This window comes from Pseudophryne corroboree, chromosome 7 (genome assembly GCF_028390025.1).
Source record: "Pseudophryne corroboree isolate aPseCor3 chromosome 7, aPseCor3.hap2, whole genome shotgun sequence".
Classification (NCBI taxonomy): domain Eukaryota; kingdom Metazoa; phylum Chordata; class Amphibia; order Anura; family Myobatrachidae; genus Pseudophryne; species Pseudophryne corroboree.
In genome coordinates this window covers 159,342,401-159,362,152 of record NC_086450.1, presented here as the reverse complement: position 1 = coordinate 159,362,152, position 19,752 = coordinate 159,342,401, and the positions used below count along the sequence as shown (strand labels likewise).

The 19,752-nt window shown below is 46.3% G+C and overlaps 1 protein-coding gene across 7 annotated transcripts in view; it reads left to right on the top strand.

Moving 5' to 3' along the window:
• The window catches only part of GTDC1 (glycosyltransferase like domain containing 1), a 654,615-nt gene that overhangs the window by 377,459 nt on the left and 257,404 nt on the right, over positions 1-19,752 (top strand). For all 7 annotated transcript variants that reach the window (XM_063933739.1, XM_063933742.1, XM_063933736.1 and 4 more), the window contains one exon: positions 10,328-10,437. In XM_063933739.1, the coding sequence (XP_063789809.1) occupies positions 10,328-10,437 (110 nt within the window). The remainder of the gene's footprint in view (positions 1-10,327; positions 10,438-19,752) is intronic.

Genomic DNA, 19,752 nt, shown 5'->3' with positions numbered 1-19,752 from the left:
GGCACTAGTAGAGACCTCATTTGCTAGGACTAGCCCGGCGAAATGGTGAGTTGAAGAGTACTAGTCCTGGCCAGTATCACTGGGGTAGCTAAGTATCACTGATGTGCCTAAGCAATGTTTATTTATTTTTTTAGATTTTTATAAATTGTATTATTATGGGGGTGGGAGGTGGACCCGGGTATTCATTTATTGGTGGATAGGAACTCTTCATTTATTGGTATGGGCTATTTTTTAGATGGCATGACTGTTTAATATAATTGTATTTTCATTTTGACACCTATTAATTTAAGGTGGGATGATGGGAATGTTAATTCTTGGGTGATTTAGGGGCTATTAATTCAATGTGGGTCTGAGAATGGGACCCGATCTGCACGGATCTTATGTTCTCCCTGTGTTTGTTTTTCACCAATGGTAGGAAACTTACAGCATGGGTAGGTAATTGGCATCTGTTTAAATTGGCCCTGGTATGTGTGTGCTTTTGTACCCAGTAGGGAAATTAGATTGTAAGATCCACTGGCAGTAACTGGAGTGAATGAATAAGCATACTCTTATTGTACAATGCCATGTTCTATGTTGGCGCTGTTTAAATAAAGACAGTAGGGCGGACATTATGGGACTTTATTTATTTTTCTCTTACTCCATCAACACTACAGTGTTTCTAAGAACTCCTTTCCCCTATAAACACTTATGTGTGGAATTCCAATTCTTTCTGAAATAAGGGAATAAAGGACAACATATGAACCTGTGTCCCTGTTGCCCAGGCAACAGATTTATTTATTAGAGGGTAGAAATAAAATGAGCTAATATACCACATACCTGCACATCCACAAACTCCTATTTCAGCTTTAGTTGACAATTAAATCCTGGACAGCTACAGCCAGGGGTTAATGTTACTCATTAGTAGAACTGGGTCATTACTGAGAAATCAAGCCACTTATTGCAGCTTGGCTTAAAATGCAAAATTCAGCTACTCAACTAGTGAGAATTTTATGTTAATTAACCTTACTTTCCATGATTTTTTTTTTTATATATATAATATAGATATATGTGCAGTTAATTAAAAAACAAAACAGCAAGTTTACTTTTCGACTTGTTATTTTCACTTGTCGAAGAAATGTTTCATTATTTCATAGCAAATGCCTGTGTCTATATGATGAGTAAAAAGGGTATTAAAATTAAGAAGAGACACATCATGGAAATCAGTTTGATCACAGGGGAATGAGCAAATAAAGCTGTGGAAATGGAAATAAATAAGCTTTGCTAATACCTCACCTAAGGAGTGCAATATAAACCCAGCAGAGCTGGAGATTTTAGAGGTGTTTTGTGTGTGTATTTATGCATCATTTGACCTTCAACAACCAAAAGTTTACAAAAACTTTGCAGAACTTTGTTGCCTGTACTTACTATCATACTCAAGGTGACTTTAATACATAATAATGGCAAGTCTGTACTGAAGTATCTCTTAAAGAACAGCTGAATACATTTTGTATGTTATTTTAGATTATTATAGGTAGTCTTTTGATTTAAATAATATTCCTGAAATACACTTCCTACTGTAATATATTTCCAGTTGGACTGGAAGAGCAGAGTGGCCACTTTGGCCAGTTATAGTGGACTACCTAACAGGGCTGGACACAGGCATAGATGAACCAAGCAAGAAAATTTTACTTTTTTCCTTTATTTTGATCAGAATAGAGGAAGGACTAGATGAGCCATGCATTACTGCACTATCTGGTAGCAGGCCTTTTCCCTCGCATAAGAAACCTTATGCGTAGTGCATCTCTCCCTCTGTTTCCTCTTCACTCCTTAACTCAACCTCGGTACTGTTGGAGACTTCACTGCTGCATCAGTGAAGGCAATTTGAGGAAAATATTGTGGGGAGGGGTTAATGTTATGTGGAGACTGGTATGTAGGTGTCAGTTTTCTGTGTTGACTGGTGCATTGATATTTTCTGGGACTGGTGTTGGAGTTCATTTTTTGTGGGGATAGGTGAGGGGAGGTTAATTTGTGTGAGGGCTATTGATGTAATGCAGGGATGGCACAGTTTATTAGGGATCCGGTCTGAAGATCGACACTGTCTAGGTCGACAGGGTTGGAAGGTCGACAGGGTTTCTAGGTCTACATGTGTTAGCTCGACAGGTCAAAAGGTCGACATGAGTTTTTCACATTTTTTTATTTTTTTGGAACTTTTTCATACTTAACAATCCACGTGGACTACGGTTGGAACGGTAATCTGTGCCGAGCGAAGCGAGCGGACACGGTGCACTAATTGGGGTTCCCGGTCAGTCTACGAAGAAAACGACAAAAAACAACAACCTCATGTCGACCTCTTGACCTGTCGACCTAGCACATGTCGACTTAGAAACCCTGTCGACCTTCCAACCCTATTGACCTATAGTGGTCAACCTAAACATTGTCGACCTAGACACTGTCGATCGAATGATCCACAACCGTCTATTAATATATTTAGGGGCTGTTAATGCATTGTATTGACCCTGTTTAGAGGTATGTGCTATTATTTTAATGGCTGTGCTGTTTGATGAGATATAAACATATCTAATAAATGTTGGGGCTGGCTGGGAGAAAATAGGCCTATATTAAAATATACATATATTAAACTGTAAGGCGTTGGGTCTGTAAATAGCAATATTTTTGGAGAATTATATACTTCTAGAGGCTGTTTATGCACTATGGAGATAAAAAAATATAAACAAAAAATCTTACTTTCTGCAGCGGGGTACACTGTATTCCACAGGGAATAACATCAGGGTGTAGAGTCGAATCTTGATCCGAGGCACCAACAGGCGAAAAGCTTTGACTGTTCCCAAGATGCATAGTGCAGCCTCCTCTATAACTCCGCCTCCGTGCACAGGAGCTCAGTTTGTAAGTTGGTACCTGCAAGCAGGTTACTAACAGGTAGGGCTGCTCCAGCAGCCCTGAAAAGAGCTTTTCTAAAAGAAAATAGAAGACTTCAAGAGCACCTCCCCCAGCGATGCTGTATACTCCCGTGGCCTGGTTGCCGGGTGCTTACAGCGGAGTGCTCCGGTCTCCATCAGGGCACACACACTCGCCGCTGCTCTCCAGGATCGCGTGGCCGCACCAAGGGAGGAGGTAAGAGGGTACCCCAGACGGGATCCGCTGAAATCGCGATCCGGTGCGTTCTTTAGGAGACGGGGCGCGCACGCTGGTGTGGACCCTGTGACCATACAGGGACCCTCTAGATCACCAGGGCAAGGGCACAGGTTGGATGTGACTAAAAATCCATTTTAACAAGGCCCGCAGTACCCGGTGGAGAAGTCCAGCAAGGGGATAAGGCTTTGACCTGTAGCCCCTCCCACAGCCCCAGGCACCATTTACTGCAAATGTTCCCGCCCTGGAGCTGCTTCTCTCTGCCTCCCTCACTCCCTGTCAGCGTTTGGGCGCCATTTCTCACATGCTGCGCTGATCCTGGGACTGCTGGGCAAAGTCTCCTCTGTAAAGGTGCCTGCATCCAGCGATGTGCATTTACAGGACACTTAAGTATTCTACATGTCTTTAGACAGCGTTAGTTAAGAAAGAGTGCATACATTCAGGGTTATTTAGTACTAGTACCCTGTGATATACATCCAGTCTTTACTGTGCATTGTTATATCTATATTACTATATAGCATTACTCTGTAGTTCAGTTACTTTAGTATTGCTAGTCCAGTGCAGTTTTATTGTTGTTTGTAATAATTCCTGCATTGTACATGTGACTGATTGTGTGTGCCAGTAGCTGCCATGTGATTTCTGTTCCGTGTATCCCACAGGTGTTGCTATCCCTATATTCTATACCCTGAGGGGGCTATGTGCGTCAGGGTCCTATAAATATAGTGTTTCACAGGATATATACTTGTTTGGTATTTTTCTCTGTGAAGTTACAGTCACCGTATCCCTATTAAATTCCCTATTTTGTGTTCTGCTTGCAGCCACACTGTAAGGGGATTTTTTGCCAGGTATCCTGTCTGCTCTTATTGTACTTTTGGTCACCCTGAGGGTACGCTTACAAGTAATGTCTGCTAAACAGGGTGAGGACAGGCTGATCCTGCACCAGGCAGTGCTGATGCCATGGAGGGTCATGAGGAAAATATAGCAGCTGAGGGTTCAGGTACTGGGGTCTCTGCACCCCAGGGTCAGTCGGCAGCACCAGGTGCAGATCAAAGCCCCACCCTGGGCTACCTTCTCCAATCTACTGACTAAGCTGGTAACTAGGCTTACGCCCCCTATGGGACCTCCTGTGCCATTACAGCCACATATTTTCACTGTCTAAAAAGATGCTGGCTCGTTATCCCCTCGCTGCAGAGATCAGTAAAAATTGGGAAACCCCTCCTCCGGTGGACTCTCAGATTGCACGCCTGGTGGTGTCCTCGGCTCGGCCTGTCACTACCGTCACCTCCCTGAAGGAACCGACGGATAAGCATGTGGAGGGTTGCTTGAAGTCCATTTACACTCTTGTAGGGACTGTGCATAGACCCACTATAGCGGCTGCCTGGGCGGCGAAAGTTCAGGGTTCAGGATGTTGAAGCGGAACTGCCTTCTAATTTTTCTGATAATCCTAGACAGTGTCTTTCCTATATCACTACGGCCTCTCATTACATTCAGGAGGCGGCTTCTGACGCCGGTGTCCTGGCGGCCAAGGCGTCTACTGCATCCATTCTGGCTCGCAGGATTTTCTGGTTGCGTTCTTGGTCTGTTGACCTGGACTCTAAAAAGACCTTTGAGCTCATAGCCTTTAAGGGGAACATACTTTTTGGGGAAGATCTCAACAAGATTGTTGCTGATTTAGCGTCAGCTAAGACTGCTTGTCTACCTAGTACTACTCCGATGGCTTAGAGTACTTCCTTTCATTCCTTTCGGCCTCCAGGTAAAGCAAAGAGTCAGGCATACCCAAACAAGACACGCTCTTCAAAATCTACCAAACCAAAACGTGCCTGGGCTGCCAATCAGCCTGCTTCCAAAACGGATAAACCTGCCGCATGACGGGGCGGGCCTCCCCCTGGGGGATCCCAGGGTAGGAGGCCGACTTCTTCGGTTTGCTCAGGTGTGGTTAAAGACCACTTTGGATGCCTGGGTAAGGGAAGTCATCACTCACGGTTACGCCATCTCTTTCAAGAAACATCCCCCTCCTCGGTTTTGCTCGACAGACATCCCTTCGGATCAGGCGAAAGCAAAGACGCTCCATCTGGTGGTGCAATCTCTCCTGGATACAGTAGTGATAGTGCCGATGCCTCTGGCTGATAGTGCTGTTTCTAGTCCCGAAACCGAATGGGTCCTCCCGGCCCATTCTAAACCTCAAGTCTTTGAACAAATTTGTGAAGGTTTCCAAATTCCGTATGGAAACTCTTTGTTCTATTGTTCTGGCCTTGGAGCCCATGGACTATATGGTATCCCTGGACATACAGGATGCGTACATACATATCCCTATTGCCATTTCGCATCAGCAATACCTGCGGTTTGCTATTGGCAACCTACATTACCAATCATGCCTTATTTTTTGGTCTGACCACGTCTCCACGAATTTTCACCAAGGCCATGGTGGTTATGACGGCTCTCCTTCGCCGTCAGGGCATCAAGATCCTATCGTATGTGGACGATCTGTTGATCCTGGCAACCTCACCAGAGGTTCTCCTTCGTCATCTGGAACTGACGGTCCAATTCCTACAACCTCACGGGTGGCTCATCAACTGGAAGAAATCATCCCTGGTCCCTGCTCAGAGCATGCTGCACCTGGGAGCGTTATTGGACACAAAACACACAGCGGTTGTTTTTGTCTTCGGACAAGGTCCTGAAACTTCAGGACAAATACATGCGATGCAAGTACTGGGCCTCATGGTGTCGGCTTTCGACATGGTAGAGTACGCTCAATTTCACTCCCGCCCTCTCCAGAAGTTGAATCTTTCCAAATGGGATGGCTTACCACACGGGATCAGGACTCACATGATCTCCCTAACGCCGGAGGTTCGCCTGTCTCTGTCCTGGTGGCACCAGGACCAACAGTTGAGCAGGGGCCGACCCTTCTGGATCTCCAACTGGGTCCTGCTGACGATGAATGCCAGTCTGAGGGGTTGGGGCGCGGCATTGGAGCAACACTCTCTTCAGGGTCGGTGGACCAGGGAAGAGTCTCTCCTCCCGATAAACATTCTGGAATTGCGGGCAGTGTTCAATGCACTTCAACTAGCCCTGCCTTGGATACAATTTCAGGCCGTTTCAAGTACAGTCAGACAGCACCACCACGGTGGCGTACATAAATCATCAAGGCGGCACTCGAATCCGCATGGCAATGTGGGAAGTGTCAAGGATATCCCAATGGGCGAAACGCCATCTGCCAGCCATATCGGCAGTCTTCATTCCGGGTCCTCAACTGGGAAGCGGACTTCCTTAGTCGTCAGGACGTACACACCGGAGAGTGGAGCCTTCATCCAAAACATTTCAACTACTAGTGGACAAGTGGGGCCTACCAGATGTATACCTGATGGCATCTCGACACAATCACAAGGTTCCGGTCTTCGGAGCAAGAACAAGGGATCCTCAAGCAGCGTTCGTGGAAGCACTGTCAGTTCCATGGAACTTTCGGCTGCCGTACGTGTTTCCTCCAGTGTCACTCCTGCGCAGGGTAATAAGGAAGTTCAAGCAAGAAGGAGGAATCCTACTTCTGATCGCTCCAGCATGGCCCAGACGGCATTGGTTCTCAGACCTACAGGGTCTCTCGATGGAGCATCCATCCTCTTCTGCTTCCGCAACGCCCAGACCTTCTCGTTCAGGGCCCCTGTGTCTACCAGGATTTGGCCCAACTGGCTTTGACGGCATGGCTCTTGAAGCTTCAGTTCTGATGGCCAAAGGATTTTCTGAGGCGGTCGTTCAAATGATGTTGAAAGTCCGTAAACCAGCTTCGGCTCGGATTTATTATAGAGTCTGGAATTCTTACTTCACCTGGTGTGCGGCTAAGAATTTTGATGCATACAAGTTCAGTACTGCCAAACTTTTACGTTTCTGCAACAGGGCCTGGACTCAGGCCTTTGTCTGGCCTCCCTCAAGGTCCATATTTCAGCCTTGTCGGTGTGGTTTCAGAGAAAAATTGCGACTTATACCTTCACTCAGGGTGTTTTACGAATTCAACCTCCCTATGTTCCTCCTGTGGCTCCTTGGGATTTGTCGGTTGTTCTGAATGCCCTACAAGAGTCTCCATTTGAACCTCTTCAGTCTGTGGACCTTAAATGGCTTACGCTTAATGTCTTGTTTTTGCTGGCTATTGCCTCTGCTAGAGGAGTTTCAGACTTTGGTGCCTTGTCCTGTTGGTCTCCCTTTCTGATTTATCACCGTGACCGTGCGGTTCTTAGAACTCGCCCAGGTTATCTACCTAAGGTGGTGTCATCTTTCCACCTTAACCAAGAGATTGTGGTTCCGGCCTTTATCTATCCTGATTTGTCCTCCAAAGAGCGTTCTTTGGATGTGGTATCTATGTGAAGAGAACCGTCTTCCTTAGGAGATCTGATTCTCTCTTTGTTCTTTTTTTTTTTGCATAAACGTGGCTGGCCTGCGAATAAGCAGACCATGGCCAGATGGATTAGAATGGTGATTGCACAAGCTTATGTAGAGGCTGGACTTCCAGCTCCTGCTACTATCAAGGCCCATTCTACTCGGTCTGTTGGACCTTCTTGGGCGACCCGCTGTGGCGCATTCCTAGAACAATTGTGCAAGCCGGCTACGTGGTCCTCAGTGAACACGTTCATTATGTTCTATGCCTTTTATACTTCCGTCTCCCAGGATGCTTCCTTTAGATGCCGGGTTCTTGTGCCCGCTACAGTGCGTCCCCTCCCATGAACTGCTTTAGGACATCCCCGATGTTATTCCCTGTGGAATACCAGTGTACCCTGCTGCAGAAAAGGAGATTTATGGTGAGAACTTACCTTTGTTAAATCTCTTTCTGCGAGGTACACTGAATTCCGCAGGGCACCCACCCCGACGCACTTAGCTTCCTTGGGTTTGTATGTCATTAACCGCTGGTACCTTCTCCCGTCGTGAGAATGTGGTTCACTGCGGCTACTAACTTTTATCGTCTCTTTTACCTGCTACTGCATTGGACTGGTTAACAAAACTGAGCTCCAGTGCCTGGAGGTGGGGTTATAGAGGAGGCGGTGCAAGGCATCCTGGGAACAGTCAAAGCTTTATCCTGTTGGTGCTTCGGATCAAGATCCAACTGTACACCCCAATGTTATTCCCTGTGGAATCTAGTTTACCTCGCAGAAAGAGATTTAACTAAGTTAAGTTCTTACCATAAATCTCCTTTTTCCCATATTTATCAATAACAAACGTATCCTAGGGGTGCCTTGATAAAAATGCTGATACTGTGGGGTACTGTGATTCAAGAAAGTTTGGGAACCACTGGCATAGTGATTAACTATTAGATCTAATCATTATATAAATACAGTGTCTTTATGTAAATATAAATAACATGAGACATAAGTGGCGTGAAATTTGGTAAGCTTTGTCCCAGACTTGCTGTTTATAGGCTGTTATTTCAGTGCTCTGTTAATTTTCCCTGAAGACTAACAGGAGCACAGAAAACGGAAATGAACCCCATAAAAAAAGTGTTGGACCAGATCCAAAGATTGCTAGCTTTATTCTGGTGCAATTGTCAGGAAATTTTGCGTAGCTGGAGACCAGAACAAGCATTAAACAGCCTGAAAATGTGCCCATCTCATTGCATTTATTTCAGACGGGTGGCACTTGATATGCCGGCTGTCGGGATCCCGACGCTCAGCATACTGGCACCGGAATCCCGACAGCCGGCATACCGACAACTATTTTCTCTCTTGGGGTGTCCACGACACCCCTGGTGGGAGAATAAACTGTCTGCAGCGAGCCTGCAAGGGGCTCTTTTGCGCTTGCCCCGCTGCCAGTATACTGGCCCTAGGGATCCTGGCGCCGGGATCCCGAGCACCAGCAAACTGTAGTAAACCCATTTCAGACTACCCCTAAATTTCTTCTCCTTCGCTAATGCTTGCATCTTTCTCCATAGAAACCCATGTGTCTTTGATTTGTGGAGCAGGTCCACAGTTGACCTTTTGCACTTGAAATACAATAAACAGCATACAGTTCTACACTAAAGGGGGGTACTCACGGGAGAGATGTGTGCTGAGCGATCTTAACACAGACCGCTCAGCACACATCTCTCACCCCGCTCAGCACAGCGCGATGTGCTGAGCGAGGGGGAAAGCCGACGGGGGGCCGCTCACTTCACACAACGGTGAAGTGAGCGACCCGCTAGATTGAGCCTGCATGCAGCTCAATCTAGCATCGGCGATAGCGATGCACGGGGCCGCGCATCGCTATCGCTGGAGGGCATACACACGGCAGATCCGTGCTTAAAATCTAAGCAATCTAGCAAGATTGCTTAGATTTTAAGCACGGATCTCTCCGTGTGTACCCCCCTTTACTGAACTGCTGGGATGTACATTAAATCTGCATGTCCCGCTCACTATTCATAGACAGAACCAGGTATTCCAAGATATCCAGTTGAATTCTTTACTGTTATTCCATTAAATCGACTATTGATATCCACTCTTTGTCTACTTTGCTTTCTCAGTGTGGGATTAAACGACTGGGGATATAAGTGGCAACAACAGTCCTGTGGTTCTGAACTGTTGGCGAATGCATAACCATTGTTTACAGGAATTTAAAATACTATTAAAATATTCTCCGTTTGATTCTGGACTTACTTCCTATGAGATCTGCAGCTGAACCCCCCACCTGAAGTCATTTATCTGTAGCTGCTGTGTTGGCCTCCGTTTTCCTTTTAACCTGCACAGAAAAAGGCTGGAAGATACGTTGATTGTAAAATTTTGTACATGATATTTGTGACATCTTCCTGCTCATTATTCAACAAAACCACTTTTAAAAGCAATGTAATGTTTAGAAAATTGCAAACTGTAGCCAAAAGCAATGCAGTCAGAGAGTCCTGGCGTCCAGCTCAGATCTGAGTGAGGCATTACCTGGAGAGAAACACACTCTAAATGAAATACAAGTGTTATGTTATCAGGGCATAGCTACACTGACCACGTGAACTCTTCAACTTTGACAGACACTATGGGAAACCTTGATAGTGCAACAATAAGAAGTCAATGACTTCCAGCTACAGAATACTTACAACAGTCTCTGCTGTCTCACAGAACTGGGGCCACAGGGCAAAGCATTAAATGTTTCTGAAATACCTCCGGCCCCAATACCCAAAAATTATATCTTTAGAACAAAATCTCCGTTGTCTCTCTTGTGAGTTTTCCAAGAAAACATGTTTTCTTCTTTCATTTAGGGAACATGATAAAGATCCAGAAACCTTCTTTAAAATCATGATGAGGCTTAAAGAGCAGGAGCTGCCATTCCATCTGTCGGTGCTCGGGGAAACCTTTACTGATGCACCAGGTATCTTGTTTTTTTTTTAATTATTATTATTTTCTCTATCGTCCTAAGTGGATGCTGGGGTTCCTGAAAGGACCATGGGGAATAGCGGCTCCGCAGGAGACAGGGCACAAAAAAGTAAAGCTTTACTAGGTCAGGTGGTGTGCACTGGCTCCTCCCCCTATGACCCTCCTCCAGACTCCAGTTAGATTTTGTGCCCGAACGAGAAGGGTGCAATCTAGGTGGCTCTCCTAAAGAGCTGCTTAGAGAAAGTTTAGTTTAGGTTTTTTTCTTTACAGTGAGTCCTGCTGGCAACAGGATCACTGCAACGTGGGACTTAGGGGGAAAGTAGTAAACTCACCTGCATGCAGAGTGGATTTGCTGCTTGGCTACTGGACACCATTAGCTCCAGAGGGATCGAACACAGGCCCAGCCGTGGAGTCCGGTCCCGGAGCCGCGCCGCCGACCCCCTTGCAGATGCTGAAGCGTGAAGAGGTCCGGAAACCGGCGGCTGAAGACTCCTCAGTCTTCATAAGGTAGCGCACAGCACTGCAGCTGTGCGCCATTTTCCTCTCAGCACACTTCACTGGGCAGTCACTGAGGGTGCAGAGCGCTGGGGGGGGGCGCTCTGAGAGGCAAATATAAACCTTATACAAGGCTAAAAATACCTCACATATAGCCCATAGGGGCTATATGGAGATATTTAACCCCTGCCTGACTGGAAAAATAGCGGGAGAAGAACCCGCCGAAAAAGGGGCGGGGCCTATCTCCTCAGCACACGGCGCCATTTTCTGTCACAGCTCCGCTGGTCAGAACGGCTCCCAGGTCTCTCCCCTGCACTGCACTACAGAAACAGGGTAAAACAGAGAGGGGGGGCACATTAATGGCTATATATATATATATTAAAGCAGCTATAAGGGAGCACTTAATATAAGGATATCCCTTGTATATATAGCGCTTTGTGGTGTGTGCTGGCAGACTCTCCCTCTGTCTCCCCAAAAGGGCTAGTGGGTCCTGTCTTCATTAGAGCATTCCCTGTGAGTTTGCGGTGTGTGTCGGTACGTGGTGTCGACATGTATGAGGACGATATTGGTGTGGAGGCGGAGCAATTGCCAAATATGCAGATGTCACCCCCCAGGGGGTCGACACCAGAATGGATGCCTTTATTTGTGGAATTACGTGATGGTTTATCTTCCCTTAAACAGTCAGTTGAGGACATGAGGCGGCCGGACAATCAATTAATGCCTGTCCAGGCGCCTCAAACACCGTCAGGGGCTGTAAAACGCCCTTTGCCTCAGTCGGTCGACACAGACCCAGACACGGGCACTGATTCCAGTGACGACGGTAGAAATTCAAACGTATTTTCCAGTAGGGCCACACGTTATATGATTTTGGCAATGAAGGAGACGTTACATTTAGCTGATACTACAGATACCGTAAAACAGGGTATTATGTATGGTGTGAAAAAACTACAAACAGTTTTTCCTGAATCAGAAGAATTAAATGACGTGTGTGATGAAGCGTGGGTTGCTCCTGATAAAAAGTTGATAATTTCAAAAAAGTTATTGGCATTATACCCCTTCCCGCCAGAGGTTAGGGCGCGCTGGGAAACACCCCCTAAGGTGGACAAGGCGCTCACACGCTTATCCAAACAAGTGGCGTTACCCTCTCCTGAGACGGCCGCACTTAAGGATCCATCAGATAGAAAGATGGAAGTTATTCAAAAGAATATATACACACATGCAGGTGTTATACTACGACCAGCTATAGCAACTGCCTGGATGTGCAGTGCTGGAGTAGTTTGGTCAGAATCCCTGATTGAAAATATTGATACCCTAGATAGGGACAATGTTTTACTGTCGTTAGAACAAATAAAGGATGCATTTATCTATATGCGTGATGCACAGAGGGATATTTGCACACTGGCATCTCGGGTGAGTGCTATGTCCATTTCAGCCAGAAGAGCCTTATGGACACGACAGTGGACAGGCGATGCGGATTCAAAACGTCACATGGAGGTTTTACCGTATAAAGGGGAGGAGTTATTTGGAGTTGGTCTATCAGACTTGGTGGCCACGGCTACTGCCGGGAAATCCACTTTTTTACCTCAAGTCACTCCCCAACAGAGAAAGGCACCGACCTTTCAACCGCAGCCTTTTCGCTCCTACAAAAATAAGAGAGCAAAGGGCTTGTCGTACCTGCCACGAGGCAGAGGAAGAGGGAAGAGACACCAACAGGCAGCTCCTTCCCAGGAACAGAAGCCCTCCCCGGCTCCTGCAAAAACCTCAGCATGACGCTGGGGCCTCTCAAGCGGACTCGGGGACAGTGGGGGGCCGTCTCAAAAATTACAGCGCGCAGTGGGCTCACTCGCAGGTAGACCCCTGGATCCTGCAGATAATATCTCAGGGGTACAGGTTGGAATTAGAGACGGATCCTCCTCATCGTTTCCTGAAGTCTGCCTTACCAACCGTCTCTTCCGAAAGGGAGAGGGTGTTGGAAGCCATTCACAAGCTGTACGCTCAGCAGGTGATAGTCAAAGTACCCCTATTACAACAAGGAAAGGGGTATTATTCCACTCTATTTGTGGTACCGAAGCCGGATGGCTCGGTAAGGCCTATTCTAAATCTGAAGTCCTTGAACCTCTACATAAAAAAGTTCAAGTTCAAGATGGAGTCACTCAGAGCAGTGATAGCGAACCTGGAAGAAGGGGACTTTATGGTATCCTTGGACATCAAGGATGCGTATCTACACGTTCCGATTTACCCCGCACACCAGGGGTACCTCAGGTTCATTGTTCAAAACTGTCACTATCAGTTTCAGACGCTGCCGTTCGGATTGTCCACGGCGCCTCGGGTCTTTACCAAGGTAATGGCCGAGATGATGATTCTTCTTCGAAGAAAAGGCGTATTAGTTATCCCATACTTGGACGATCTCCTAATAAGGGCAAGGTCCAGAGAACAGCTGGAGACAGCTTTAGCACTATCTCAAGAGGTGCTAAGACAACACGGGTGGATTCTGAATATTCCAAAATCCCATTTAATCCCGACAACTCGTCTGCTGTTCCTAGGAATGATTCTGGACACGGTTCAGAAAAAGGTTTTCCTTCCAGAGGAAAAAGCCAAGGAGTTATCCGATCTGGTCAGGAACCTCCTAAAACCAGGAAAGGTGTCAGTACATCAATGCACAAGAGTCCTGGGAAAAATGGTGGCTTCTTACGAAGCAATTCCATTCGGCAGATTCCATGCAAGAATATTCCGAAGGGATCTGTTGGACAAATGGTCAGGGTCGCATCTGCAGATGCACCTGCGAATAACCCTGTCACCAAAGACAAGGGTGTCACTTCTGTGGTGGTTGCAGAAGGCTCACCTATTAGAAGGCCGCAGATTCGGCATTCAGGATTGGATCCTGGTGACCACGGACGCCAGCCTGAGAGGCTGGGGAGCAGTCACACAAGGAAGAAACTTCCAGGGAGTATGGACGAGTCTGGAAAAGTCTCTTCACATAAACATTCTGGAACTAAGAGCAATCTACAATGCTCTAAGCCAGGCGGAACTTCTCCTGCAAGGAAAGCCGGTGTTGATTCAGTCGGACAACATCACGGCGGTCGCCCATGTAAACAGGCAGGGCGGCACAAGAAGCAGGAGTGCAATGGCAGAAGCTGCCAAGATTCTTCGCTCGGCGGAGAATCACGTGATAGCACTGTCAGCAGTGTTCATCCCGGGCGTGGACAACTGGGAAGCAGACTTCCTCAGCAGACACGATCTTCATCCGGGAGAGTGGGGTCTACATCCAGAAGTCTTCAACATGTTAATAGACTGTTGGGAAAGACCAATTGTAGACATGATGGCGTCTCGCCTCAACAAGAAACTGGACAAATATTGCGCCAGGTCAAGAGATCCACAGGCAATAGCTGTGGACGCACTGGTAACTCTTTGGGTGTACCAGTCAGTGTATGTGTTTCCTCCTCTGCCGCTCATACCAAAGGTATTGAAGATCATACGGCAAAGAAGAGTAAGAACAATACTAGTGGTTCCGGATTGGCCGAGAAGGACTTGGTATCCGGAACTTCAAGAGATGCTCACGGACGAACCGTGGCCTCTACCTCTGAGAAGGGACCTGCTACAGCAGGGTCCCTGTCTTTTTCAAGACTTACCGCGGCTGCGTTTGACGGCATGGCGGTTGAACGCCAGATCCTAAAAGGGAAAGGCATTCCAGAAGAAGTCATTCCTACCTTGATTAAGGCACGGAAGGAAGTCACCGTGAAACATTATCACCGCATTTGGCGAAAATATGTAGCGTGGTGCGAGGATCGGAGTGTTCCGACGGAGGAATTCCAACTGGGTCGTTTCCTACATTTCCTGCAATCAGGATTATCTATGGGTCTCAAATTGGGATCCATTAAGGTTCAAATTTCGGCCCTGTCAATATTCTTCCAAAAAGAATTGGCCTCTGTCCCTGAGGTCCAGACTTTTGTCAAGGGAGTACTGCATATACAGCCTCCTGTGGTGCCTCCGGTGGCACCGTGGGATCTAAATGTAGTTTTAGATTTCCTCAAATCCCATTGGTTTGAACCATTGAAAAAGGTGGATTTGAAATATCTCACATTGAAAGTGACTATGTTACTAGCCCTGGCCTCTGCCAGGAGAGTATCTGAATTGGCGGCTTTATCTTATAAAAGTCCTTATCTAATCTTCCATTCGGATAGGGCAGAACTGCGGACTCGTCCGCATTTTCTCCCTAAAGTGGTATCAGCATTTCATCTGAACCAACCTATTGTGGTACCTGCGGCCACTAGCGACTTGGAGGACTCCAAGTTGTTGGACGTTGTCAGAGCCTTAAAAATATACATTTCAAGGACGGCTGGAGTCAGAAAATCTGACTCGCTGTTTATATTGTATGCACCCAACAAGTTGGGCGCACCTGCTTCTAAGCAGTCGATTGCTCGTTGGATTTGTAACACAATTCAACTTGCACATTCTGTGGCAGGCCTGCCACAGCCTAAAACTGTAAAAGCCCACTCCACAAGGAAGGTGGGCTCATCTTGGGCGGCTGCCCGAGGGGTCTCGGCATTACAACTCTGCCGAGCAGCTACGTGGTCGGGGGAGAACACGTTTGTAAAATTTTACAAATTTGATACCCTGGCAAAGGAGGACCTGGAGTTCTCTCATTCGGTGCTGCAGAGTCATCCGCACTCTCCCGCCCGTTTGGGAGCTTTGGTATAATCCCCATGGTCCTTTCAGGAACCCCAGCATCCACTTAGGACGATAGAGAAAATAAGAATTTACTTACCGATAATTCTATTTCTCGGAGTCCGTAGTGGATGCTGGGCGCCCATCCCAAGTGCGGATTATCTGCAATACTTGTACATAGTTATTGTTAACTAATTCGGGTTATTGTTAAGGAGCCATCTTTAAGAGGCCCTTTCTGTTGTCATACTGTTAACTGGGTTTAGATCACAAGTTGTACGGTGTGATTGGTGTGGCTGGTATGAGTCTTACCCGGGATTCAAAATGCCTCCCTTATTGTGTATGCTCGTCCGGGCACAGTACCTAACTGGAGTCTGGAGGAGGGTCATAGGGGGAGGAGCCAGTGCACACCACCTGACCTAGTAAAGCTTTACTTTTTTGTGCCCTGTCTCCTGCGGAGCCGCTATTCCCCATGGTCCTTTCAGGAACCCCAGCATCCACTACGGACTCCGAGAAATAGAATTATCGGTAAGTAAATTCTTATTATTATTATTATTATCAACAACATTGTAAACTTTTCTTAACATGGTTTTCCATTGCTGTAACGCTTACGTTACTTTTATACGGCTAGCCATGTAGTGTCCCTGAGCTGATTGTGGAGGCCTTATTTATCCTCTTGTCTAGTTCTTTCAATAAGTCATGGAAAGCCTTCGTACTTGAAGCTATTTGAGAGCAGATGACAATGTTGAAATACAGTATAGGGTTTATTTTTGGGGACAAAGGTTAAAGTGCAAGATAGCTATACAGTAACAATAATATCTATGAACGTGTACTACTGAAGAAAATAATATACCAGAAATGAGTGCAGAGCTATACTTTGTTGCATTGGCTGCTTGTGTTCACAATCATTGCCTTTGACTATAATTGGGCTGTTAGATGTTTGAAGTGGAGTGACACTGTGCTAAAGGTTGGAGAATGAGACATATGATTGGGTTGGGGTTATGTGGCCGGCGCACGGGATCCTGGCGGTCAGTATACAGAATGCAGAATGCCGTCCGGGGCGGGGGAACAAGTGCAACAAAGCCACAGGTTCTCTCCCCACTCTATGGGTGTCGTGGACACCCTTGAGTGGGAATAACCACTGTTGAGCCATTATTGTGGCTGACGGCATTGTCAGTCTTCAGGATCCCGGCGCCGTTATGCTGACTGCCAGGATCCTGTGTGCCGGCCACGTAACCACATCCCATATGATTGGTTGTTACCAAGTGATTTTTGACCAATGCTCACAATCAATCATATGCCGCTCTCTCTGGTCAGGAAGACCCTTTGGCCACTCCCTCGTGGTTACAACCCCTTTTCATATATCCTCTTCACCTGTAATTTCATAAACCAGATAGATAGTAAAGTAATTTATTGCTGGTGCCTGATGTTTTTAGGGGATGCAATCACCATCCTGGCTGTTGGAATCCCGGCGAAGGAATCTCGACACCCAGTGAAATGCCAGTGCACGCAATCCTGGCACAACCCCCCTATTCCCCCTTGGGTGGTGGTCCACATCACCCCCGGAGGGGAAATATAAACCTGTGCCGAGCAAAGCCAATTTCGAAAAAACCCTATCCACGTAGCCGTAAAAAGTTTTCTCCTAATAATTTTACTGCAAATTTCACTTCACCTACTCTGAGCAGGTGAAAAGTTGGGGAAATCCCTATGTTAAGTTAAAAATTTCAGAATTTGGTTCAGGACCCCTGGGACACCCTCCCTAATGACTAATTAGGCACTTAGAAGTTTTTAATTGTCCAATAATGACATGTCAGTTTTGGGGTAAAAAAGTGCAAAGTGATGGAATTTGGGGTTCAAGGTATAGAATAGGTATATTGGGGTGCTATATGAGTGGGCCAAGTGTTTTTAGGTTTCCAGGTGGGAGTAGGCAGTCTGTTTACACTTTTTTTAAAGTCCTACAAAATGACCCAAATATATATTTATATCCATTTTTATGTACCACAAATTCAATTTGAGCATTATTTTGCTGAAAAAAATAGCTTTTATAATATTTTTCTATTTAAAACAAAAAAATGCATTTAACAGCCATTTGACCCAATTTAAGTACCCCAAATATATTTAAAATGCCCTTTAATACACTTCTCCTGTATACTGTTGTCCTATGTTAGTTTGCATTTGAGGCACAGATTGATTTCCCAATTTTCACCCAGATTTTTCTCTTATTTTTTTTTCCGCCCAAGTCCCATTTTCACACATTTGGAATAGGATGGGGAGTGTGCATACCCACCAAAAGCCATACGAAAAAAACTGCGCCAAAAATTGCCTTGGTTTTGCAGCTAATTGGATATCGCCCATGGGGGGTCATTCCGAGTTGTTCGCTCGTTGCCGATTTTCGCAACAGAGCGATTAAGGCGAAAAATGCGCATGGTACGTAGTGCGCATGCGCTAAGTATTTTAGCTCAAAACTTAGTAGATATACTCATGTCCGACCGAAGAATTTCCATCGTTGAAGTGATCGGAGTGTGATTGACTGGAAGGGGGTGTTTCTGGGCGGAAACTGGCCGTTTTCTGGGAGTGTGCGAAAAAAAGGCAGGCGTGCCAGGATAAAACGTGGGAGTGTCTGGAGAAACGGGGGAGTGGCTGGCCGAACGAAGTTTGTGACGTCAAACCAGGAACGAAACGGGCTGAGCTGATCGCAGTGTAGGAGTAAGTCTCGAGCTCCTCAGAAACTGCTAAGAATTTTCTATTCGCAATTCTGCTAATCTTTCGTTCGCACTTCTGCTAAGCTAAGATACACTTCCAGAGGGCGGTGGCTTAGCGTGTGCAATGCTGCTAAAATCTGCTAGCGAGCGAACAACTCGGAATGACCACCATAGTTTCTTGCATACATTGTCCTAACCTGCCTGTAGAGTAGCCCAGCACTGTTTGCGTGTCTTGGAGATCTTTGTGAGACTATATTTTTTTCAGATCCGTAACTTGTACAGTATTTTTTCAGAATTCTTGTTATCACATTATATACAGATTTTTTGATACATTCAAACAATAATAACAATCCCTTCACGTATAAAATATAACACTCAATATAAATGGATATGAAAAATGTATGAGTTTATATACAGGATATGTACTCTCCAAACATTTAAAGAAAATGAGTTGCTTTGTTTACTCATTGCTGTGGGCAAAGATTCTTATTGGATTTGTATTGGGACTTTAATAAAATTGCTTAGAACTACGATTGTATCATTCTTGGAAATTTCCATCTTCCATAGGTCTAGAGTAGCACCTCTTACACCACATAGTGACTTGTGCATGGGAATGGATTTGCTTTTTTTATTTACTAATGTGAGAACAATCAACTAGAACAAATTACATAGTCACCCTGTATCTTGTGTTAGAGACCGTGTTTAATTCATACACATAGAGGTAATTTGTAATGCATGCACGGCACACACCACAAAATACCTTCTGCATATGTACACCTACTGTAGATGGCAGTGCCGTAACTAGCCATTTTAGCGCTGTGTGCAAGAAACGGGCGCCCCCCCCCCCCCCATGTAAGACAGGGGCAGTGCGCGCCGCAGGCGTGTGAAAAATTGATAGGGGCGTGGCTTCACGGGGAAGGGGCGTGGCCACAAAATAACAGCAATTCATACTACGGTGCACAGTAGTCTACATTATTCAAATTACGCTGCACAGTAGCGCCACTACACCAGGTAGAGCCCCTTTTATACATTACAGCAGACAGCGTCCCCCTTTTTACACATTACGGCAGCCAGTCCCCCTCTTTACACATTGCGGCAGCCAGGCCCCCTCTTTACACATTGCGGCAGCCAGGCACCCTTTTTACACATTGCGGCAGCCAGACCCCCTTTTTATACATTGTGGCAGCCAGTCCCCCTTTTTACACATTGCGGCAGCCAGGACCCCATTTTACACATTGCGGCAGCCAGGACCCCCCCATTTTACACATTACGGCAGCCAGTCCCCCTTTTTACATATTGCGGCAGCCAGGACCCCTTTTTACACATTGCGACAGCCAGGACTCCATTTTACACATTGCGGCAGCCAGTCCCCCTTTTTACACATTGCGGCAGCCAGTCCCCCATTTTACACATTGCGGCAGCCAGTCCCCCTTTTTACACATTGCGGCAGC